At 40.8% G+C, this 26,567-nt stretch overlaps 1 protein-coding gene across 4 annotated transcripts in view; it reads left to right on the top strand.

The window, feature by feature from the left end:
* FOCAD (focadhesin) overlaps window positions 1-26,567 on the top strand; it is a 199,783-nt gene that overhangs the window by 157,453 nt on the left and 15,763 nt on the right. For all 4 annotated transcript variants that reach the window (XM_084627726.1, XM_084627728.1, XM_084627727.1 and 1 more), the window contains 10 exons: window positions 1,155-1,393; window positions 3,200-3,289; window positions 9,707-9,854; window positions 12,683-12,802; window positions 16,808-16,930; window positions 21,359-21,436; window positions 21,844-21,915; window positions 22,106-22,208; window positions 24,475-24,555; window positions 25,503-25,631. In XM_084627726.1, the coding sequence (XP_084483852.1) occupies window positions 1,155-1,393; window positions 3,200-3,289; window positions 9,707-9,854; window positions 12,683-12,802; window positions 16,808-16,930; window positions 21,359-21,436; window positions 21,844-21,915; window positions 22,106-22,208; window positions 24,475-24,555; window positions 25,503-25,631 (1,183 nt within the window). The remainder of the gene's footprint in view (window positions 1-1,154; window positions 1,394-3,199; window positions 3,290-9,706; window positions 9,855-12,682; window positions 12,803-16,807; window positions 16,931-21,358; window positions 21,437-21,843; window positions 21,916-22,105; window positions 22,209-24,474; window positions 24,556-25,502; window positions 25,632-26,567) is intronic.

A 26,567-nucleotide genomic window follows, 5' to 3' on the forward strand; every position in this document is an offset into this window, starting at 1 on the left:
TGTAATCTTTCTTAAGGAACTGATCCATAAAAGGCGGTTGCATCTAGCCACATCAACAAAACATCAAGGGCAACAGTACTGAAGACTGATAGATCTAAAAGAGTTAATATCAACCCTAGACCTCTGTCATTACCGGGGGAGGGCCCAGACAACCAAAATCAGTGCAATATTAACACCACTTGCAAATATAATGCCAGACTGCCAAGGTCAAAGGAAATCCAGGGACTCAGTTGGTACTAGAGTTAATATGTTGCAGTCTTCCAAACCATCTGCCTCCAGAAGTGGTACAATTTAAAAATACATTGTATTTTTGAGACAGATCCCAGGGACTTCATTCACAGCAGTTCCCTCTTCCAAAAATACAATATATTTTAAAATATGTTTTTACTTTCTCAGTCTGTAAATTTCAAAGGACAAAGCCTCCTGTAGAAATCACTGCTCTACAGGATACCTGGCATTCTGATTTGAGTAGTTTTCTTTTTCTTCCCATAATTATATATAAGCTAATACACGTATAGTAGGCTATTGCGTATAATCAGCTTTTATTTATAGCTTTGTAAATAGAGGCAGTTACAGGGATTTCAGCTTTTAAAATGAAAAGGAATTTAAAGCCTTTGTGATGAATAATCTATCTCCTGGGAAGCTTTTCCACCAAAAATTTTGCAGGATCTGCTGATGTTCCTCCACCCTGGACTTGATGTTTCCCTGCCGCTAAAGCAGCTTTTTTTTTTTCTTGATAAATTCCTGGCTTTGTGTAATTACAGAATCGCATGCCTGTTTTTATTGACACATACATGAGTTGGATCACTTTGCTGAATATTTTAGTAAGAAAGCTGACTATGAAAACAGATAAATGTATTTATACTCAGACCAGCTATTGAATTCCTATTTCCCTCACACACTTTGTTTTTAATTCCATATTTACTCATCCTATTTTCATTCTAGAATGTATATTTTCAATTACCATATTATTAAACTGGTTATGAGGGGAAAAGAAATGTTGCTGGAGGCAAAGCCATGAAATACTATATGCTCCCAAATAGAAATGCAATTACAGTACTGTATGCGGTATACTTTTATATTCCTAAAATACTGTTTTCCCTCGCAAATTGGAAAAAAGAACAAAAATATCTTTTTTTTTTAATGTGTCCTAGAAATCCTATTCTGGTGAAAACACAGCCAGTGCTATTGCTCGCTCCTGTGCAGCCACTGCTTTGTCTCTCTTGGTGCCAGTTTTCATTGTATCCTGCAAGGAGAAGGTTGAGGAAGTCCTGAGTGTACTGACTGCCAGGTTACCTGGGAAACCAAATGCTGATGAGTCTCAAGCTGTTCAAATCCACATAGGCCTTGCTTTGGGGATGTTTATCTCACGTTTGTGTGAAGAAAAAGTCAGGTATGGATTACAGTCTACAGCAGGTGTGTAAATAACTAACTTCCTCCCCTTCCCGTAATGTGGTATTTAAGTTCTGCAGAATAAAGTGTTTACATTTTGTAGTCTAATGATTCCCAAGGTCTTTTGCAAGATTACTTAAAACATCTTTTTTATTTCTTGATTAATCTCTTCTTCTTCCCCTCCTCTGTTATTGTTGCCATACTATGCTAGGTGTGCTTGTTTAAATACAGCATGACACCCTCAAGATTAATGATGCGTTTTAGTTTTCATAATTGTGTAGGTGTGAAGATGCTCGTGTGACTCACTTCAGTGATACAGCCACAAAAAGAATGTTAAGGGGATTAGCTTCCCTTATTTATATCATTGTGTGGTGGTATTCACAATTGTAAGAATATGATTGTCACTGTTTGTGTTAAGCTATATGCTGCAGAAGTATGACATACAACAAGAATGTCTGGTTTCTTGCACCTGATACTAAACCTCTTGGCTGCATCATGAAACACACCACTTTCTAAAAGCTGTGTGTATCCAGTATAACGGACCTTCTTGAAAGTGTATCATTACTCTGTGGGGTGACGACAGCATTCTCAGGGACTGTTTGGTAGAAGTTACCTTACAGCATATCTGTGCAAGGTTGAAAGGAGACTCTCCGAGATGATTGCCACAGATTCCTGAATGTTGCCAAGAAATTCAGGCACTCAGCTTAAGCTATGGATGTTTTTAACTTCATGACTTTTAGGGTTTGTGTTTGCTTATACCCATAGTAAAATACAGGTACTTGATTTAGGTCTTGCTGGCATAGCTATTATTTTTATCCCTTCAAGCTGAGGGTTTCTAAAGCAACTCCCTTGGCTAAAATGCATTTTGCATTCATGCGCTACCCTGATATTCAGTACTAAGGGGATAATGGGAAAATAAGATTGCCCTGCTTTTTAAAAACCTACAGCAAAGTTTGAGGATACATTGCCTCTTGATAATTAGTCAGTAGTGACAACTGAGCTACAGATAAGCCATAAAAGCCTTCTGAGAAAACAGGATTAGATCATCCCACTGTACCAGGGGACCTGAACTATAGTTTGACTTTTTTTTTTTTTTAAAGGAGAATAGCAAGAGGACATTTTTTAAAAATTCCTTGCATATTAAGGCAGGTCGGTTTTTGCTTTTTTGCCACCAAATTTTCTCGCTTGTCATAGTATTAAATTCAGCTACCAAACTCTGACTTAGGAAACTATTCAAGTTGAACCTAGAGATAATTTACACCAAAGCCTTCCTACTCTTTAAGAGGATTTTCAGCACATTCTGTAAGCAAGAAATCCTTTGGGGGTTAGTTCAGGATGTTCAGGCCTCTTTCTCCAAATAAGATCCAAGGATTTTGCTTTTCATTTGTGGTGCCGGTGGTGAGGGAGCAACTTTTCAAGAGTGAGCCACAAAATTAAGTCTCTGAAAACATTAAGCCTGTGAAAAATTAAAGGTGCAGCTGCAGCCAAGTTTTATGGGCCATGTACTACTGTGGTTTTCTTCCTTTTTGGTGTTAGCAGTAAAGGTCTCAGGCTTCTGTGTGAGTGCTGCCTCATTACAACTGAGCCAGTTAGAAACAGTGGTGAGTGCTGAAGTGGATTCGTGGACTTCAGCTGTACATGTGTTTGTGTGAAAGCACAAAAAATGAACAATCATGCACTTACGTAGTATGAAATCTATTTTTTTAGCAAATAAAAAACAGTGTTGAATGGCAAGTTCATTCTTACCAATATCACAAGCAGCTTGAGGAGCTGAACAGTATCTTTTCTATTTTTTTTTTTCCTGTAGTGATGTATCTGGCCAACAGATGAATTTACTTCTAATGAAGTCCCTTGATGCATTGGAAGATTGCTGCTTTGACACTAGTCTGGAGTACAAGTAGGTTTATTCCATTACTGATGTCAGTGTTTACTATGATTTTTACCATTCTTATAGTCCATTAGGGCTTCAACCCACAAATTCTGAATTTAGGACCCCAAACCTGTTGCTATGAGGAGACTGATCCTGTCCGTCCTTGAATACTTCTACCTGTCTTGTGTCTTTTAAATCCCTTGCCGTGCTCATTTTAACATACATGTTAGGATTAAAAATTCAATTATCTTGTTCATTGGCGATGGAGCAGCAGGCAGTGGCAGCAATTTGAGGTGGAGCATTGTTGCGCACCTTACCTGCACATGTTCGTTAATGAAAGACACTTTTGAAAGTGCCCCTCTGTGTTCTTCGATAGCTGCCAAGATGTTCAATGGAGTCTAGTTGCTGCTGCTGCTCTGGAGCCTATTACTGGAATGTGCATGTGTGCACAATATAGTCTGAGCCATAGGAGCAGCTGCCTCTCATGGCTCCTTTATCTGGGAGAGCCAGTCTGTTCAATTAACAGCTGTGGATGGCATGAAGAATATGAAGGGAGGCAAATGTGTGTCATATGCTGCGGGTTCCTTGAAGGGAGCAGCAGTATGTCAGCAGGGCAAGACATTGTTGAAGAATATTCATAGTTACCAACATAGGCAAGCCCAAAAGTATCCGCATACTGGATTTCCTGTATATTAGTTGCCACTTAACAATCAACATGTACCACAGAATGGCATCTCAGATATGATAGTTACTTTCTATTCTAGGAACAGAGAAATATCTGCAATATCTCAGGTATCACTGTAGGTAAATGTTAACTTTGTAATGATGACCACTTGTGTTGATTCTTCTGTTACCAAAGGCATCAGAGCAACAATTTCTGTTCTTCCCCTCCCCCTTTGTACTTCTTCAAAAGCCCAGGAGGGGTCACAGCTGTACTTCATTGGGCTCTGAAGTTGGAAAGATTAGTTTGGATTCTGATTTGAGTTTCTCTGCCCTTGGCTGGCATAGAATGCACAGGGAGTTGTATCAGCTGCATCACATTGTTATACCCACCGCTGCTTAAGATAAAAGCTTCACAGTAACAGCCAAAATAGTCCCTCCCCTCCCCCGCACCTGCCAGCGAGAGGCGGACAGAAGAACACAAAACTGGAGAAGAGAAGAGGAAAGATTAAAGCCTTTTTTCCCCTGTTTGATATAAGTGTAAAGCGAGTGGGGGGGTGGAGGGGGAAAGAGTGTTAAGCTAGTTATAAAATTGGTGTGCAGTGTGAATCCTTAACTTGAAACTGAGCAAGGAAGTATTTTTAGGCTTTAGTTGCTATTGATTCTTGTCCAGCTAAAACAATAGCTGTTTTTAAAGTGGGTTCCTTTAGCCTTTATATTTTGCACCATAGACACTCCTGCCTATGTGACTTCAGTAGTATGTTTATTTCATTTGGCCTTCATCTGCTGGAGATTGTCTGAAGATACTCTGGTGTTCTGTTCCATCAAAAATATGCTACAAACTGTCTGCAAATAGATATAATATGTTACATAAATAAGGAAAAAGTTCAGTTTTACACCCAACATATGTTCCCTCTAAATGTGGTTGGAATAAAGTTGCTTCTATTTAATATGTTTCTGGGAGAGTTGCTTCTGGTGATATAAGTCACCAAGAGCAAATTCATCATGCTGGCCTGATTTAAAAGGTGTGTAGCTTTTATTGAGAGATCTCTAGCTGCTTGGAGCTGCCATGTGCTTGGAGAGGATATGTCTTATATCTTACTGCCATCTAGTGGAAAAGACATCACTTACTACCATATTTTTTCACTGTTGCACAGTAGATCTTTTGGTTTGTATAAATTTTTTTGCAAACTAGTGGCTCAGTACTGCCACTAATACATGATATGCACCATTTAGGAGATGCAGTGAGACATCCTATGTATCAAAGAGCATTACAGATTTTTTCCTTGTGTGCCTATTTAATAGAAAAATTCAGTGCAGTGTGTACTGCATACACTGGAGTTAACATAACACTGTACACTTTTGACTGATACGTTGACTGTTTATGTTGATAATAGTGTTGTTCACGTTAGTGATGTTCAGTTTAATTAGGATAATTCTCTCTTGCATTTTTTGTTAGTGTACTAATTCTTTAGTATTTTAAGGCAAAAAACCAAAAGATAGGGAGCTATTTCAAATAAGCAATAAATATTATAATAAGCAACAAGATTACATGAATATTATAAAACATCTGTTCAACTAAACCAACAAATGATTGTTTACACCATCATATTGTACTATTACAGAGCTGCAAGTCTGCGTAAATTACAGAAAAAATACTTAAAATCTTGCAAAACCGTTCTCTTCCAATAGGCCACCATAAGAATGACACAGTATTGACACTCCCTCTTACCCAAAAACCCAAACAACCAACCAAACATACAAAAAATCCTACCCTGAAACAAATTAGCCTTAAGGGGGGAAGAACCCTAATAACATTTTAGAAAACCAAAAACTTTACTCCCCCGGCCCCCTAAAAAGAGACATGTCAGACACTCCAAGCAATCAGATAGGGACTTTGGTATTGCTATTGATTTTACATGGAAGATGCTCAGATGCTACAGTGATGTGTGGTGGTATAAAACCCTAAGATAGAGAATTAAATAAATACTATTTAGAAACCTATATTCACACACATTACTGTTGAGTATATGTGTATGTGTAAATATATATAAAATGGGGGATTTTGACAAATAACTCAATGATTAAGTCACTAGTAGAGTCATTAGGCTCTCTCTCTCAACATTATTGACACACAGAAGGTTCACTATGTGTTTGCATTCATAGTTATATAATGCCTTTTTATGTTGTTGTTCAAATTTACATTGAATATATTATCTCTCTAAACAAATTCAGTTCTACAAGGATCACAGAGAAAGCAAGGTGAAAAGAACCAATCCAAAGAGAACATCCAGTTTCATCCAATTGTTACAACACAATATGCAGATAGCGAATATATTGAACAACATATCGTCCTTGTTTTATTACGTATTGGCTTGGGAATTTTTTTCCTTTTCAACCTAAGAAAAACAGTGTGTGTTGAAGATGGGGTTAACTTTGACCTCTCTTTGGTTTATGTATGCTCCAAATGTTGAAGTATGCCAAGATAAGTCACAAATAAGTGGTAGTATTTGTGGCTTACCAAATATATATTTTCCTTCCTTAAGGTATATTTTTATAGAGCCTTTCAAATGTTTGGTTACTATATTGATCTATGGTATAGCTGAACTAGTCTACAACTACTTGAAGAACAAACAAGATAGGACAAAAAAGTTTGATTGTGGGCAAAAGATGAATGTTAATGCTTATCTGTTCAGTATATGTGCAATAATGAGCCTGATAAATCTGAAATTTTCAAGGCATTAAATGGCCTCCATTCAAATAATCATCTAACATCTGTGCACAATAAATTGATTTGCCTCTGCAAAATGTTTAATATGATCAAATATCTGCTTGACAGCAGTACAGGGTAAGTTTCAAACATTTTCGGTACAGCGCTCCATCATTAAACCTTCTTATAGATTGCTGGTCCAACTGTAGTCAATGGCAAAAATTCCTGTTACCATCAGTGGTTTCAGGATTTAGCCCTTATGCATAATATTGGCCCTTTTAACTTTTATTTTTGTATTAATTATTTGTGAAGCACTTTGTGGAGCAATATATTCCTCAGTACTATATATGGTTGAATTATTCTGCTAGGAAGAGAAAATACCATTATTGTCATTATGTCAGAAATATTACAGTAAGATCCCATAGAGCATGCTGTGGCACTTTCACTGGTATGTTTTTAATGACCGTATAGACACAATTTAAAAAGAGAGAAGTAAGAATTATCACTCATAAATTCACTGTTTTCCTCACAAAACTTTATTCCTCTTACACTCTCCTATGAAATGTAAATAATTTTTAAAGCATTGTTACACTGGAAATTGTTGTGATTGGAAATCTAACTATGTCTAACACATTTTTTCTTTTAGCCAAACTTTGTCTCTAATTTTTGCATATTTTATGGATAAATTATAATATAAAATTTATATATGATAACTTGCGATAATTCTAAATATTTAATTTTCCAATTGTTCATTAGTTCATATATCCCAGTGATATTTAGGAGTATCTGTTGCTGAGGGTTATCTTCATTGTCCTCTGAGGCATAGATAGAGACTGGGAAAAAATGTCTCTGATCCTTATAGCCACTGCCAATTGCTGTTGGAAAGTGTTAAATATTTAAAGATAATACCAAAGTATTTCTTGAAGTTATTTTTTAAACAGGATATCCTAAGTTTTAACAAGAGTCCCCAGAACTCCTGCCCTCCTTGTTTCACATTGCATTGACTGTTCACTTTAACAGTTAATATTGCTAGTGACATCAGTATAGTATATTATGTGCATAAGAGCTGGGAGTGCTCCATCTCTAGAGGCAATGAACTCTTATCTGTGTGTCTGTGAGGAAGAGAGAGAGAGCAGTCCTTTAAGGAGATTAGGTATCAGTCATAGTAGTAGTATCTATGCAGTTGAAATGCCATATAGGTTCAAATTGAGTTTCTACAGCTCAGTATCCTGAGTAGTATTGAAAAATAGATCCAGAAGGAGCCTAGGCTTCCTTAACTCTTCCCAATCCATCGGTGATCTTCTTGAAAACACCATCCTGGCCACTATGGATGTAGAAGCCCTCTACACCAACATTCCACACAAAGACTACAAGCTGTCAGGAACAGTATCCCCGATAATGTCACTGCAAACCTGGTAGCTGAACTTTGTGACTTTGTCCTCACCCATAACTATTTCACATTTGGGGACAATGTATACCTTCAAATCAGCAGTGCTGCTATGGGTACCGCATGGCCCCACAGTATGCCAACATTTTCATGGCTGACTTAGAACAACGTTTCCTCAGCTCTCGTCCCCTAATGCCCCTACTCTACTTGCGCTATATTGATGACATCTTCATCATCTGGACCCCTGGAAAAGAAGCCCTTGAGGAATTCCACCATGATTTCAACAATTTCCATCCCACCATCAACCTCAACCTGGACCAGTCCACATAAGAGATCCACTTCCTGGACACTACGGTGCTAATAAGCGATGGTCACATAAACACCACCTTATACCGGAAACCTACTGAACGCTATTCCTATCTACATGCCTCCAGCTTTCATCCAGACCACACCATATGATCCATTGTCTACAGCCAAGCTCTACGTTACAACCGCATTTGCTCCAACTCCTCAGATAGAGACAAACACCTACAAGATCTCTGTCAAGCATTCTTACAACTACAATACCCACCTGCTGAAGTGAAGAAACAGATTGACAGAGCCAGAAGAGTACCCAGAAGTCACCTACTACAGGACGGGCCCAACAAAGAAAATAACAGAACGCTCCTAGCCATCACCTTTAGCCCCCAACTAAAACCTCTCCAATGCATCGTCAGGGATCTACAACCTATCCTGAAGGACGACCCATCACTTTCACAGATCTTGGGAGACAGGCCAGTCCTTGCTTACAGACAGCCTCCCAACCTGAAGCAAATACTCACCAGCAACCACACACCACACCACAGAACCACTAACCCAGGAACCTATCCTTGCAACAAAGCCTGTTGCCAGCTGTGCCCACATATCTATTCAGGGGACACCATCACAGGGCCTAATCACATCAGCCACACTATCAGAAGCTCGTTCACCTGCATATCTACAAATGTGATACATGCCATCATGTGCCAGCAATGCCCCTCTGCCATGTACATTGGTCAAACTGGACAGTCTCTACGTAAAAGAATAAATGGACACAAATCAGACATCAAGAATGATAACATTCAAAAACCAGTTGGAAAACACTTCAATCTCTCTTGTCACTCGATTACACCTAAAAGTGGCAATTCTTCAACAAAAAAACTTCAAAAACAGACTCCAACAAGAGACTGCTGAATTGGAATTAATTTGCAAACTGGATACAATTAACTTAGGCTTGAATAGCGACTGGAGTGGATGGGTCATTACACAAAGTAAAACTATTTCTCCATGTTTATTCCCCCCCCAACCCCCCACTATTTCTCAGACGTTCTTGTCAACTGCTTGAAATGGCCCACCTTGATTATCACTACAAAATTCCTCCCCACCCCCCCCGCTCTCCTACTGGTAACAGCTCACCTTAAGTGATCACTCTCTTGTTACAGTGTGTATGGTAACACCCATTGTTTCGTGTTTTCTATGTATGTAAATCTCCCCACTGTATTTTCCACTGCATGCATCTGATGAAGTGAGCTGTAGCTCACGAAAGCTTATGCTCAAATAAATTTGTTTGTCTCTAAGGTGCCACAAGTAGTCCTTTTCTTTTTGTGAATACAGACTAACAGCTGCTACTCTGAAACCTAACCCTTTTATGTTTTCTCTTCTTTTTAAGCACTGGATGCATCTTGGGTGTAGGACTGGTTCTTTCATTTATGAGTCACAGCAGCCAAACAGAATCACGGGTTCATGTCTCTGCCTCTCTGAGGAAACTCTGTAACTACCTGGATGACAGTGAAGAGCAAAGCAGAACGTTCCAGGAGGTAGGACTCTTTTTTTTTAATCATAACTTTCTATCCCCTCCACCTTTCCTTTGTCCCCACCCGTAACACTGATTTTTACTGAAGACATAGCCATACATCCCAGACTAATGATACACAATTCCAAGGTATGTTTCTTTTATGCATGAACCTTTGCCCTCTAGTTTTTCTTTTATCATAACATTCTAGCTTTATATTTATTAAACAAAGCTTATTTGAGATTCTGTGTTTTTTATTTAATACAGCACCGGCACAAAAAAATAATGCATCAAACTATTTTTAGATAGAAACCTTGTCTCTTCTTAGGTAGAATCCTTGCTGCAAGGGATAGTCTCCCAGAAAGCACAAAGCAAGTTACTGATAAACGAGGATAACCCTTCCTTTAAAGTGGTCTCTGCTCCTTTCTTTGAAAGTTCGTTTTGCTTGCTCCTGTGATTGTAGCACTAAGGAATGCTACTGTGGCTGAGAGTTTGTCAGCATTTCCCATTATAACAGTTTTCAAGTGTTTTAAAACTCAGATGAGTGGGGTTTAAGCATAACATTATTTATATAGTGCCAAAATGCATGACACTTAACAGACAAATGAGATGTCATCCCTTCCCCAAAGAGTTTACAATTCAAGTTGAGATGTAACTTGATTAGTGAGGCTGACAAAACTGGGGAAACCGTAATGGAGACTGAGAGAGAGAGCAAATTAGAGCATGTGCTTATATTTAAAAAAAGCCTGTTCCTGTCACATTTAAGCCCATTGCATGCTGAATAGTTGAATTACATAATCCCCTGTTTTTCTAAGGGATTTATAAGCCATCAGTACAGAGTTCTACTTTTTTTGTACAGCACTAAAACTTGTTTCTTTTCTTTTTTAAAATAAAGGTATATTTTTATATAGTTCAGTTTTTGCTGGCAGTCAATATATGTTGTGGATTAGCCTTCTATAGTTCTTGGATTTTGCAATGAAGTGTTTTATAGCTATAAAGTAATGTTTCATCCCCATTGATTCTAGAGTGCTTTACTGAACCTTAACTGATGTACAAATTTTACACAGGGTTCAGTGCAGCAACTGCTGGAGTGACATGCAGCAGCTGTTTAACATTACAAAAGACTTTGGGATAAGAAGTAAAGCATACTTCTTTTCAATTTGAAACTCCATAGGGAATTTAGGGAGAAGGTATGTAATTATGCCAGTTACAGTTTGCCCAGGATACTGGGACATGACTACACTTACAAAAAAAGCCATGGAATCTTTGATGACCAGAAGTGGTTGGGACCGTAGCTTACCATTTGTGTTTGTGAGGAAGGTTTCTGCACTCCCTGTCTTATTCCTGTCCAATATGTTCAACATTCCACACCTGCATCATACAGGGTTAATCCCTGACTCATCAGTATTGTATCCTGTTGCACTAGTGTGTTCTTTGGAGGTCTCCCATCCAAGTACTGACCTGGTCCAACCTTGCTGCATCTGAGAGCTGATGGGATCACAGCACATTGTGGTATAACCTCAAAGTATTTTCTTTCATTGTGTGATCTCCTGATTACACGTACTGAAAAATGTGACTCTGTGTGTAGAAGGTCAAACAAAATTTTACCAAAATATTTTTAAGCATGTAGTTTTGGACTTAAGCACGAAAAATATCAGTCCAGAGGATGAATCTTTCTAGGAAATTAAAAACAGCTGAAAATAAGGCTTATAATTGTAAAAAAACTTCTTTACCGTAACTATAATTATGCCAGAACAGCACCGCATGTTTTTAAATACGTAAGCCATCAGCATCCTGCATTGCCTGGGACCAGGGGTTCTCAACTTTTTACTTTCTGAGATCCCCCACAACATGCTATAAAAACTTCCTGGCCCACAACTGTTTTTCTGCATATCCAGTAGATTAAAAACCAGGGCAGGCATTAGGGAGTAGCAAGCAAGGCAGTTGCCCTAGGCACCACACAACAGGGGCCCCACAAAGCTAAGTTACTCAGACTTTGGCTTCAGCTCTAGGTGGTGGGGCTTCTGACCCACACAGTGGGGCTTTAACTTTCCACCCTGAGTTCTAGCAAGTCTAGCAACCCTGCTTGACAGACCCCCTGAAACCTGCTTGCGGCCCCCCCGGGGGGCCCTAGACTCCCATCTCTTATAATCTTACGTAAAGTTTCTGTTCACAACACTGAAGAATTTAGGATGCTCTTTAAATGTCACAACTCTGTCTCCAGACGGACAATAAATACAAGCATTGTGCTAACACTGGATTGAATAAAATATACAAAGGCAAAGGAGACCAGAGTTAAGGCAGCAATTACAATTTACTGCTTTGGTTTAGATATAGGAATTCATAAACATTTCAAAATACTAGGTACGTCTCTTACTATCTGTAGTACCTGGGCACAAAAGTTTGGGTTGAGGGCGTATGTTTAGCTCTCAACATTAGATTTCCTTTGGTTTGGAGTATCAGTTAGTAGTGTAATTTTAATGTTTGATTGTTTGTCCGTTAATGGCCAGATACGGTAAATTTGAGTGTTATCACAATCCTGACATGTAGCATGCAGCAACATTGGATACCACATGGAAAGCTTGTATTGGTCTGGTTATTTTACAGTGGACTTATTCCTATACTAAATGACTGTATCCACAATTTATTTCACTTGTTTCCTAGAATTAGGTATCCTTGAATACATTTGGGGTGGGTTACTCATTATCTGGGGTGGGGTGGGGGAATGAGGTGCCTTGGTGTATATCTACAGTATTCATTAAAAGGTGTTTCCTATGTGTTCCCACCCTGGGAAATGTTAACCTGTCTTTTTTTTTTTTTTAACCTGTATTTTCCCCCTTTCCCTTTATTCAGATCCTTGCCTACTCCATTGCCTGTTCCTGCGTGTGTGCTTTCAGCATGAAAATCATAGAGGCAGTGGAGGCTGAAGAGATCATGAACAAGTTGCGGACATTAGCGGAAAATAATCAGCAGGTTATATCCACAGTTTGGACTGCTTTCTTTCATTATATTAGTTTCTTTTCCTATGTATCTTTAACACTGCACCCATGTCAGCATAAGATGGAAATTCCTTGATTTCTTGGGTATTTGTTTGAAAGTGTGTGATTTGAGGAGTGTACAATGAAGGCCAGTTGTTTGATATGTATATTCCCTATAACTGTTCATGACCAAAGGGTGAGACAAAAACTGAATTTATATATGCTGACCATGTTTAAGGGAAAAGCTTACATTTTGATTTCAGGGTGTCTCAGCACCTTGAACCTCCCAATTAATATCTTCTTCCTAGTTCTGTTCTTGAGACCTTCTCTCACTGGGGAAATAGCCTTTCTCTGGGTTCTCTTGAATTATAGGTAAGGCTACAGTTTTGTCACGGAGGTCGAGGAAGTCACAGAATCCATGACTTCCAAAGAACTCTCTGACTTCAGCCCTGGGGGCTGGGAGCTGCAGGGTCCCATCACCTGCAGTGGCAGGGAGCTGTAAGGTACCCACTGCCTCCTGAAGCAGTGAGCCCCCAAGCTCTCAGCTGCCATGTGCAGTGGAGGTACCCCGCAACTCCTTGCCAGCCACAGCGGCAGGGGAGACCCCCAGTAGCTCCCCGGCTGCTGCGGCAGGGCAGGGGGGCTGCTGCAGGAGGATAAGGGGAGCCCTGCAGCTCCCCTGCTGCCACAGGGGGCAAGGGGCCCCCAGCAGTGCTCCCCTGCTGTCATGGAGGGCAGGGGGATCCCCACAGTGCTCCCTGTCACTGGGAAGGGGACCATACAGCTCCCCTCTGCCACTGGTGGCAGAGGGTCCTGGAACTCTGAGTCCCCACCACTGGTGGGGACCCCAGAGATCCCAGCCACCTCGCAGCTGCCCAGTCCCTTCTCATTTTATCATGGATATTTTTAATAAAAGTCAGGACAGGTCAGGGGCTTTTTTTCTTGATTTTTCTTTATTGCCCATGACCTGTCCATGACTGTTACTAAAAATATCCATGATAAAATCTTAGCCTTAATTATATTTCTACTCTTTCTGTAGACTCCATACTGCTGATCACAAACACAATCCTAATAGCTTGGTGTCTCAACCACAACTTCTTCTAGGGTTTCCCTTTCCACACAGTCAGTGTTCTAGGACAGCGATTCTCAAACTGTGGGTCATGACCCCATTTTCATGGGGTTGCCAGGGTTGGCTTAGACTTGCTGGGGCCCGGGGCCCGAGTGCTTCAGCCCTGGGCAGCAAGGCTCAGGTTACAGGCCCACTGCCTGGGGCTGAAGCCCTTGGGCTTAGGCTTGGGCTTTGGCTTTGGCTTTGGTCCCCCGGCCTGGGGAGATGGGGCTTTCGCTTTACTCCCACCCATGCCCTGGGCTGGCAGGGCTTGGTTGGGCTCAGGCTTTGATCCCCCTTCCTGGGGTCCTGTAGTAATTTTTGTTGTCAGAAAGGGGTCATGGTGCAATGAAGTTTGAGAATCCCTGTTCTAGGATCTCCATCTAACAGATGATCAAAACAGCATTCTTTTGTTACTTCAGCATCCCTTGACTGCCCTTCTGTCACAGTTTGACTCCCTTCGCTCCAACAGCCTTGTTTCAGCACTGCTTCTTTCTCCTCGTCGAGCCAATCTCTACCAATGGGAAAAGAGAAGTTCTGTCACCGAGAGGAAATGCTGACAGGACTGTTCACAATAATCAGCAGACTAGTAAATGTATCTGGAAATGGGAGACAAATCAACATTTACTTTTGTAATCCTTTTTCTTCACATCAGAAAACCATCCTCGAAAACAGAGACTCCTGCATCTTGGTCCCTGGGGCACTTGCTGGTGGTCTGCAAACAGCTTGCTGGTCATATGATACTAGTCATATGATATTCATATAACTAGTTTCATATTCATACTAGTCATGATACTATGATACTAACTTGCCAGCAAGTTAAAGTAGTATGGACTGGATGAATGGACTATAAGGTGGATAGAAAGCTGGCTAGATCATCGGGCTCAACGGGTAGTGATCAATGGCTCCATGTCTAGTTGGCAGCCAGTATCAAGCAGAGCGCCCCAAGGGTCGGTTCTGGGGCTAGTTTTGTTCAATATCTTCAATAACCATCTGAAGGATGGCGTAGATTGCACACTCTGCAAGTTTGCAGATGACAGTAAACTGGGAGGAGTGGTAGATATGCTGGAAGGTAGGGACAGGATACAGAGGGACCTAGACAAATTGGAGGATTGGGCCAAAAGAAATCTGATGAAGTTCAACAAGGACAAGTGCAGAGTCCTGCACTTAGGACGGAAGAATCCCATGCACTGCTACAGACTAGGGACCGAGTAGCTAGGCAGCAGTTCTGCAGAAAAGGACCTAGGGGTTACAGTGGACAAGAAGCTGGATATGAGTCAACGGTGTGCCCTTGTTGCCAAGAAGGCTAATGGCATTTTGGGCTGTATAAGTAGGAGCATTGCCAGCAGATCGAGGGACGTGATCTTTCCCTCTATTCGACATTGGTGAGACCTCATCTTGAATACTATGTCCAATTTTGGGCCCCACTCTACAAGAAGGATGTGGAAAAATTGGAAAGAGTCCAGTGGAGGGCAACAAAAATGATTAGGGGGCTGGAACACATGACTTATGAGGAGAGGCTGAGGGAACTGGGATTATTTAGTCTGCAGAAGAGAAGAATGAGGGGGGATTTGATAGCTGCTTTCAACTACCAGAAAGGGGGTTCCAAAGAGGATGGATCTAGACTGTTCTCAGTGGTACCAGATGACAGAATGAGGAGTAATGGTCTCCAGTTGCAGTGGGGGAGGTTTAGGTTGGATATTAGGAAAAACTTTTTCACTGGGAGCGTGGTGAAGCACTGTCACGGGTTACCTAGGGAGGTGGTGGAATCTGCTTCCTTAGAGGTTTCTAATGTCAGGCTTGACAAAGCCCTGGCTGGGATGATTTAGTTGGGGATTGGTTCTGCTTTGAGCAGGGGGTTGGACTAGATGACCCTTCCAACCCTAATATTCTATGATTCTGTGATTCTAGTTCCTTCTTTTTTCCAGCTGCTAAATCACATTAAAGAAGCTACAAATACATCATGCTGTTGCCTAATGTCACTGTTTCATGTAAACAATTGCTGCAGTTGCAACAAGGGTGTTGTGTAATTGTGAAGTAGGTATTCTGTCAATGGGAGGGGATTTGGTCTAGGAGACAATGTTGATATTAAAATATGATCCATACTGAAGAAGGTTGAGAATTCCCTGCCTTAAAGCACGGACTTTGTCCCACAGAATCAAGGAGTAGAAACTTGTAATGAGAATCCACTCTGATCATGATGAGTGTCTATACAGGTGCTGATGTCCTAATAATTGCATTATTAACTAATTTGCATTCCACTAGTTCCTTCCTTGTCACCAGGTTAAGGCAAAGGAGGCCTTGATGTTGTCTGGTATAGTTACAAATATATATGTTGCAAATAACGCACACAGTTACGTACATGCTTAATTTTAAGTACACGCGTAATGCCATTGACTTAAGCAGGTGCTTAAGCTTTTGCTGATGGTGGCCTAAATATCTCTCTGAACTACAACACTTGTTCTTCAGCTCTCAAAAAACAGGTATCTGTCACTTGACCTAAAGAAGTCCGTTGACTGATAGCAGTAGCAGTCTCTATCCTTTTTTCAAGCCAGTCATTAGAGGGCAACGTCATTCCCTGATATGTATACATAGACACGCACAAAACTGGTAGATTACAACATGACAGGGCTCAACATCGTAAAACTGGATGCTTCATATAATTCGATTTCCTGAAATTGATACCTGTAGTTTTGTCTTTGTTTCAGTCAACTATTGGTTTTAAAAGCACCTGCTATTTTGAATGATGATGTAGCTTGTGTTAATGAACATATCAGTAGGAAGTACTGCATCTGGAGAATGCGGGATGTTTTTCTTTTAAAAAAGGAATACATGGGCTTTTGTGAAAGCTGTTTTATAATCTGTGTTTTTGACATCTTGTGTTTCCTGCAGACATCCGGTTTTGCTTTGGCATTGGGTAGCATAGTTCACGGTTTGTCAGTCTGTGGACATGGGAAAGCAGAAGATTTGAGTAACAGACTGCTTCCTGCCTGGATGAAAATTGTGCTTGCAGAGGTAGAGGAGCTGTCTGTCTGTCCTTTTAAAAAAAAATTACTAATGAGCTTATTTCATTAAGGAGAAGGAAATAGTTAAGAATAGTTTTAATTATTTGAGCGGGCAATTAGATTCACATTTAGAAGCAAGAATCTCTCTGCAGTCTGTTTAAAGAAAAAGCAAAATTTTCTTCTTTGCATGCTTGCGCATGTCCATTCCACGATAGCTGTGCGTGCACTGTGTGCACCGTCACTGGAGACTTTTTCCTCAGTGGTATCCATCAGGCCGGCTCTAGTGCCCTGTGCTGTTGTGTGCTCATGCACCAATATAAGGAGCCTGCTGTCCCTGCATCCTTTCAGAACCTTCTTACCGCCCATGACGGTTGCTGGAACAGCTCCTCCTGCTTTGACAAACTCTTACTCAGTGCTCTTAGTTTAGTCCTTTTTCCTTGTTTCTCTATCTTAGTTCTTTATTTTCTCAGTTTAGACTGTTGTAGATTAGTTGTATGTAGTTAGTTGGTGCTTCTCACCCTGTTAGTGGAGTTTCGTCTGGTGCTGGGGCATGCCTCAGTCCCCAGGTTCGAAACCCTGTGCCTCCTGCAGCCAACCCATGCCTGTGAGTGACCAGCACTCCAGTTGTCGGAAGTGCCTGGGAGAGACTCATCAGGGACCTCTGTCGGAAATTCAAGTCCCATACAAAGAAGAACAAGGAGGCCAGGTTGAAGTCCCTCCTGATGGAGGCAGCACTTAGTCCCTCATTGGAGCCGAGAAGGTCCCACTCAGCACCCAGTACCTCAGAGTTGGTGCGGAGTGCTCCTCCCACTGTGGGAGTCTCTTGGCACCATTCTCCTTCACCTGTGCCAAAGAAAAAACATAAGATTCAGCTGGCCAAGAGGGGACTCTGAAGAGAGCCAACCATGGGGAGCACAGTGGAGTGCGGCCTGAGTGAGGCCACTCCTCTGCCCGCGCTAAGAGGGGGGCACCATTGAGTTGGCCTCATATGCAGGCTCCATTGAGTCCAGTCCCAGACAATCCCTCGGCATCAGAGGGGCAATACAGCACCAGTGGGATCACGGTACTGTCTACTCTGGAGGCATTCATTGCAGCCAGGGACCTTCTGGCACTATCGGTAAGGCTGCATTTGTGTCACGGAGGTCATGGAAGTCACAGAATCAGAATCCATGACTTCCAGAGACCTCCATGACATTCTCTGCTTCAGCCCCAGGGCTGCAGGACTCTGGAGCTGACAGCCAGTGGCAGGGTTCCAGTGACAGGTGCTAGCAGCAAGAAGCGACAAGGGGGACCCTGCAAAGTTCCAGTGACAAGTGACAGACTCCTGAGGGGGCCCTCCTCAGGGTACAAGCAGTGGGTGACAGCCTCGCATCGGGGGATGGGGATGCCTCGGGTAAGCGGCTCGGATGTCCCATTTTCTCTTTGGGAAATACGGTCACCCTACAGCTCCCAGCCACTGTGGGTGGAGGGGGAACCCCACAGATCCCAGCCACTAAGGTGGTGGGGGGAAACCATGGAGCCGCAACAGTAAAAGTCACAGATAGGTCACGGCTTCTGTGAATTTTTGTTTATTGCCTGTGACCTGTCCGTAACTTTTACTAAAAGTAATCATGACAAAAACTTAGCCTTAGCTATTGGTACTGCTTTTGCCTGCAGTACAAGAGTCGGTGGTTTCACTGCTGGGGAGCAAAAGGGAGCACGTGGCCACTACTAGAGCGACTTACCCCGCCAAATGGAAGCGTTTTCTCCATGTGGTCTTCCCAACGAGACCTCTGACCTGCTAGATCACCTCTCCAGTCAATGCTGCTTCTTCTGAAACAGCAGGGCCTAGCCATTTCATCTATTTAAGGTACACCTAGCAGCCATCGCAGCCTTCCACCCTCTGGTGGAGGATAGTTGTTTTTTTTTGTCACAAAATGTCCATTTCCTTCTTCAAGGGCTTAGAGAGATTATACCTGCAAATTCGTGAACCCATTCCCCCGTGGGACCTAAACCTGGTCCTGTCAAGACCTCTTGTCCCTTGTCATATCGTGCCCCTTGTCATACCTATCGTGCCCCTTGTCATACCTCTCCTGGAAGGTTGTGACCTGGTCGTCAGTGCATACTTTTTCATCCTATTATGCTGTTAGGGGGCTTATTCCTTCATGCACTTACTTCCCTGGTCCTTCTCGCATGAACAGAGAGCAACAATACTCAAAGTCCAAAGATGCAAACAATTCGATGTTTATTGGGGTGAACTTCCAGCAAGGATGATTCCAGTTTCCTTTCTTAGTGTCCCCCTTCCCAGCTCTGACACCACAGAACCTTACCTGTGTCCCTGTTCCCATTCCCCCCCGTTAGCAAAACATGATTCCAGTTTCCCCACCCCCATTCCCTGTTCCCATTCCCCCCCCGTTTACTTCCTGATTGACAGCAGACTATATAGTAAAACTTGAGTTCTGCTTAGCTATACCTTAACCTATCATTTTACTGAAGTTTAACTAGCCAATCCTAACATATTGTAACATGATTATTTAACCAATTATATCCCACCACCTTAATTAGTTTACACCCAGCAAAATTCATTATACAGCAGACAGAAACAATCACAGAACCAGGCAGAGTTATACAGACAAACAATAGGGAAATGGGGACTACAATGATAGAACAACACAGAAATGAGGATTTCACATCCCAGCTATTGATAAGTGAGTTCTTGCCAGACAGGATGCTATCAGCCTAAGTTTCCTTTTACATTTTCTAGGCACTTCCCTTTCTCTGGAGGTGATAGGCACTATCAGGACAGGATTGTATTCCTAACAGCCCAATAGCACCTTATTTCAATTATACTAGTTTTGAATGTGAGGATGTGACCGTTGGCTTCCCAGCTTCTGGCTGCCTCTGCTGCTTAGCCAAAGGCCTTAGCCTAAGAACAGGGCCTCAGACTGTCACAGTAAGAGAAGGCCCTTACACTGGCAGACAGTGATTTTGATTCTTTCTTTTTTACCTCTATAACTAGCTAAGTGATCAGAATACACCTAAATTCTTAGAGTATAGGCCTTTACAGACAGGCCTGCATATCTATATCCTAACATATGCCATCACCCAGCAGGCTAGAGATGATGCTGGGTTTGGTAGAGCAGTATTGCAATCTGCATGTCCATGAACTGTAAGCCTAACTCCTAAGCTATTGCTTGGGAGGCACCTAATGTGGAATGGACATGAGCAAGCATTCAAAGAAGAAAAAATGGTTAATAACTTTTCTGTAACTGTTGTTCTTTGAGATATGTTGGTCATGTCCATTCCACGACCCACCCTCCTGCCCCTCTGTCAGAGTTAGCCGGCAAGAGGTAACTCAGAGGTTGTGGAGCTGGCTTGGCTCCTTATACTGGTGCACCAGAGGGCGCTAGAGCCAGCCCGATGGATACCACTGAGGGAAAAATCTCTGGTGACTGTGCACCCAGCGTGCTCATACCTAACGTGGTATGGACATCTTGAAGAACATCAGTTACAGAAAGGTTATTAACTGTTGGGTTTTTTTTATAAGCAACAAGGTAATGTAAGACAGCTCTCTACCAAAAATATTCCAGATAGTCTGTGAGAGCTCAACTGCATTCTTTACTCACATTGAGTAGTATCTTAGTCCATGAGTAGTCACACTAACATTGAGATTACTTATGAAGTAAGGTGGTACTTAACAAAAATTAGACTGGCAAATGGAATTGTTGTGTTTTGCTGTTCACTGTAAGTTTACCCTAAGCGCATATTTCATTAAATAATAAATGGCTTTAGCTCTACTTTTATCAGCCTGTAAATTGCCATCTGTATGCCCAGTGAATACTGAAGCTACGCTGTGATGCTTAGATTGCATTTAGTGTAGTAGGTGGAGCTGAACAATTCTAGGCCTACTGAAGGCAACATTAATCACTGTCATTTAACTGAATAGAAAATTGAGTGAAATGTATTCATTTATTATGCTTACAATTCCGTAGTAATGATTTATCCCATTGTGCCAAAAAATTACATATGAAATGTAATTTTAAAAGCAGATCCTAAATGAATTCTCCAAGATGGGATTTGAAGGTAAATATTAATAACAGCAACACAAAATTTTGACAGTCCGTATAAAGACTCTGTCATCTCAGCATGTTCTTATGGGTGATGCACTTCAAAGATGTTAGACTGGAACATGCTGTAGTGGGAGATGCTACATCAATGAGAAATATACTGTTGTTTGAGAAAAGGAGCAAGTCCCAGAAATGCTATGTATTTCAGAACCTTGGTAACATAGTTGGGTCTCACACTCAGAGGCGAGCATATGAGTGTGTTGGGGAAGAGGTATGTCTGTATAGTTCAGAATTAAAATGAAAGTCTTTTCTTGGAGGAAAATGCCTTTGCTGTTCAGTGTTTTGCCACCTTCCACCCCTTTGTCATGTGTTGGTTTTGCTTGGATTTATAGGGGTCTCCCACAATGCAGCGTCTGGCTGCTGTCAATGGACTGGTCGCATTGGTGGGTTCTGAAGCATCCATGATACAGGTAAAAAGACATAAGCACATGATACTTGTGTTTCCTTTAGAAACAAAGTTAAAGATTCAGGCTGGAAAAGAATGGGATGACATCTCTATGAGCACCTATAACATCAGAATGGATTTTTTTTTTGGTGGGGGGGGGGAGGTGGTGTTTAATACATTGAATAATTAAATAACTAGGCTTACTTAATAGCAAAACATTCAGTTTGCTGCAGAGTTTTGAATTAATTGTACAAACATTTATTTCCTCTGTCAGAATAATATCTTTGAAAAGAAAATTTGGTCCTTAGGTTGCTTTCAACAATTTTTGTTGGGTATGAGAGCTAAACCTGTTCCTCCACCATCAATTATGCATTTCATTGTTTTGCTTTTCCTTCAGATGTTCACATAGTTTTGCTTATTTTTTCCTGGCAGCTGAAATCTGAGGCTATCCAGTCCTCCCAGTTTCAAAATAAACTTAATGAAATCATCAGAACCCTGACGCAGGTGAGAGGATCATGTCTGTCTCCAATAATGTGTGATGTGAACTGTACTACAGTACCTTGTGTGGAGGATCCAGATTTAATTTAAAAAAAAAAAAGTACCATTGTTTTTGTGTCCAGCTTGCTGTTGCAGCATGGAGTGAAGAGATAATGAGACTAGCCTACAAATTCATGTCCAATGATTGCCTTCACAGATAGTCAGTTTTTCTGGGGTGATTGGTCTTCAAACAAATGCAGCTTGGCTTTTAGGACACCTTCATCAATCCAGTTTGTCCTCCACCCAGAACAGAACGTCCGGTAAGATGCTTCCGTTGTTGTTGTTTAAGAATAGATGACAGGCTTTAGGGGGAGGCCCTTGTGCTAGAACACTGCAGCCACGTAAAATGAAAAGACAATCTTTGGCTCTAAAAGCTCACAATCCAAGGCATGAACTTGGAAGTTGTAACATGCAATCAGATCCTTATACCCATGCAGAGCCTCATTAAAGTCAGTGAAAAGAACAGGAGTACTTGTGGCACCTTAGAGACTAAGAAATTTATTAGAGCATAAGCTTTCGTGGGCTACAGCCCACTTCATTGGATGCATAGAATGGAACATATAGTAAGAAGATATATATATATATACACATACAGAGAAGGTGGAAGTTGCCATACAAACTGTAAGAGGCTAATTAATTAAGATGAGCTATTATCAGAAGGAGAAAAAAACTTTTGTAGTGATAATCAAGATGGCAAATACTCTCCAGCAACCACACAACAAAAACACTAACGCAGGAGCCTATCCTTGCAACAAAGCCCAATGTCAGCTCTGTCCACATATTTGTTCAAGTGGCACCATCATAGGACCTAATCACATTAGCTCCATGAAGGGCTCGTTCACCTGCAGATCTACCAATGTGATACATGCCATCATGTGCCAGCAATGCCCCTCTGCCATGTACATTGGCCAAACCGGACAGTCTCTATGCAAAAGAATAAATGGACACAAATCTGACATCAGTAATCATAACATTCAAAAACCGGTAGGAGAACACTTCAACCTCTCTGGCCACTCAGTAAAAGACTTAAGGGTGGCAATTTTGCAACAGACAAGCTTCAAAAACAGACTCTAGTGAGAAACTGCTGAGCTTGAATTAATATGCAAACTAGATACCATTAACTTGGGTTTGAATAGAGACTGGGAGTGACTGGGTCATTACACATATTGATTCTATTTCCCCATGTTAAGTATCCTCACACCTTCTTGTCAACTGTCTAAATGGGCGATCCTGATTATCACTACAAAAGTTTTTTTTCTCCCGCTGATAATAGCGGATACAGACTAACACAGCTGCTACTCTGAAACCTGTCATTAAAGTCAGTGGTGTTGAGTGCAAGGGTCTCTTCCCATGTTTCTGCTTGCAGAATCAGAGTGTAAGAGCTCGCGAGCTAAACTTTTCCAGTCCAATCTGTATTTTAAAATTAATTTAAAAAATTCTGTGTTGTAAATTCAAAACTAGAAAATAATTCATAATTGTTTTAAAATTAGATTTGTGTAGGAGGACCTTGAACTGTGTTTTGCAACTGAAATATTTATACTGTGCTCTGAGAGCTAATTGGATTTTCAGTTTTGCTGACTTCTTATTTCAGCATCTTTTCCCCTTAAATATTTTAAACGTTTAAAAACCAACAAATACAAAGAAAGGACAATAAATGAGATTAATTTTTCATAACTGTACTCCTACAGGTGAGCTATTCTCTGATTAGCTAAAAGGCACAACTAATCTGTCTTCATAAGCAGTCCAGTACAGCTATTCACGAAGGATGAAATTAATCTCTGTGCAGAGGGTCAGCATGAGGGCTATGCATCACTTAAGTCCCACTTAAGCCTATAAAAGAGCATAAGTGGGATTTAAATGGTACATAAACTCTTTACTGGCCCTCAGTGCAGGTGTGAATTTCTCCTAATGGTTTGGAGTGACCAATTATAACTGCACCAGTAATCCACCAGGTAAATGATTGCAGGGCAAGGTGACTGATGAAATATAATTCAATAGAGGGAGCTAAATATATAGGCCATTAGTTTTAATCTGACTCAAATTGTAAATGAGTCAGTAGCATCAAGAAGGGACACATGGCCACACCACAAAAACAACCCTCAATCCTCTTGGTGGCAGTCTTGGCAGAGAGGCCAAGGACTTAGTGGGTATGGAGTGTAACCTGTGTTGTTATCCTTCGCAGTGTTCCCTACAGGTTAGGGTAAAGCCCTATAAACTGAGGTGTGGGGAGAAGTTTACACACCACAATAGCTTTTTAGTGGACAAATGAATGAATCTGTTCCTCATTGCTGGCAGTCCAGCATCTTTCATCAACACTAAATTCACATGGAAAGAAAGATGGGTGGGGCGGAAGCCAGTGATAACATCTGCATCAGTCTTTTGATCTAATAGAAATAGTCACTATCAGTGTGTTAACCGAGTATCAGTTCATAAATACCTCATTTTGCCTTTGAATGTATAGGGAGTTGGAAATTATTATTTGTCCTGCCAAATTGCTGGCTTATTTCATAATTTTTGTCTTCACAGTTCCTCCAGACTTCAGCTACTTGCCTGAAAACAGCTTTATCAGGGCAGCTATTGACTTTGCCATTGAAGGAGGAAAGAAAGGTGAGATGGAGCAAATTCCATAATGATGTGAAAATGTGCTGCTTCTGTCAAATGTGATTTGACCTATGTTTTTACCTGTCAAAACCTATAAAAAATCACTAATGAATTATATTAAAAATAAAAATTTCAGTGAAGAATATTTTAATATAAACCATGTTGGAACCTTGTTAAATTTGTGTAGAAAATCAGAGTGAAGATAAGGTAGTTTTTTCTACAGAATAGCTAGTTGAGGCCAGCCCTTTACTCCAGTCGGACTTTATATTGAGTTAGCTATCTTGACATTTAAAAAAACAACCCCCACCTTCTTTGCAGTAAAGACAAAGCCTTCGACTTGGGCTTGGGTAGAAGTTAAATGACGGCTAGAATTTGCATTGTAGATGTCTGTTGGATGGAACTAGGGTAACTGGTGGCAGAAAGCTTTGCTCTGTTCCGAATTCTGGTGCTGATTTCCTGTGTGAATATGGATAAATCATGCAATCTCTCTGCATCAGTTTCCCTGCCTGTAAAATGAAGACAATAATAACTGACCTCAGAGAAGTGGTGTAAGGCTTAATTTATTAATGTGTGTAAAGTGCTTTGAGAGTTTCGGATGGAAGTTGCTGTAGAAATACAAATTATTTTAAAGTATTTTTATTTCTAAAATTAATTTTAGACTAGCTCCCCTTCAGCAGAGACAGAAGAAGACTTCTTTAGCAGACCGTTCTTTGTATAATCCAACAACTGCATTCCAAAAAGTTTGCAGCATATTCAGCCAATTGCAGTCAATACAAACGACAGAATATTTTTAGGTGCTTTTATAATGTCTTCGTCTTTCATTACAAATTGTTTTTCAGTCCAGTATGTAATACTGTAAATTCATGTCTTATGCTTTTATATTCCTTGTTTTGGTTATTTTACCCAATTTGCTCATCGTGAAATTCAAGTGATAGTTGGTTGTTCTGTTGCAGGCCCTGAATCCATTCCCCCTCACTTGGTGAAAGTAGCTTTGGCACCTGTAGCTTTAGTTGGAGAAAGCTACCAGTATCCACCTGTCAACTGGGCTTCAGTTCTTTCTCCTTTGATGAGACTAAACTTTGGTAAGTTTAATGATTTTATGAGTCCTTTGGATCATTTTCATGTGACTTGTGTTCAAAAGATCATACTGTAAAACTCGAGTTCTTTCAAGAGTGTAGAGCATTTAATACACCCTGAAGTATGATTTTTTTGTTTCTGAGCTTATGTTTGCAAACGTTCCCATGGGGACATTGGAATTCCAATACTGGAACAAATTAGAGAAGAATCAGAGCCACAAAGTTCAGATCTAGATCTGAAATTCCCCAGAATTCAGGAGTTTCTGGATCAGATTTGGGATTTGGCCCATTTTAGTAATAGGAGCCAACTGCAACATTGGGACCTGGACCTAAACTTGTCAGTGTCCACGGTAAGGGAGAAGCTGGAAGTTGCCATAAAAATTGCTCTTGGATTTAGATTGTGTGGCTTTGGAGGGCTCAGTAATAGCGAGGCTGCACTTATTTCTTGCTGTTAGCCATTTTATTTATTTACAAGGTGCTCTTAAATCCAAAATTCTGGAAATTATGAAACTGATATTGTGGAAAGCAAAGCCCTTGCCAGATGTAGAAAGATCATAGGAGGTTTTGTTGATATTTTTGCCTGATGATGTGTTCTTTCAATGAATTCTCTTATGTTATATAAGAGAAATTTGCAAGAGTATTTCTCATATTGAACCAAATTGTCCATATTGCTCTAATATCTGAATGGTGCTTTGAATGTGGAAACTTGTTTAACACACTGGGAAAAATTGTGTGTCCTCTTTTACCGAAGAAAGAGGAGTTTCGTGTTATTGTAAACCACAGAAGTTCCAGAAGAAACAGTGCATCCGTTTAGTTCCTTTGTTTTAATTCGAAGGAACAGTGCATCCGTTTCATTCCTTCGTTTGAGACTGCTTGGTCTTTGACGTATAAACTCTTGTCATTGTACCTGAGTAGAATTATGGAAGTTAAATATATGCATGA

Source organism: Lepidochelys olivacea (assembly GCF_965140295.1).
Source record: "Lepidochelys olivacea isolate rLepOli2 genome assembly, chromosome: 5".
NCBI lineage: Eukaryota > Metazoa > Chordata > Testudines > Cheloniidae > Lepidochelys > Lepidochelys olivacea.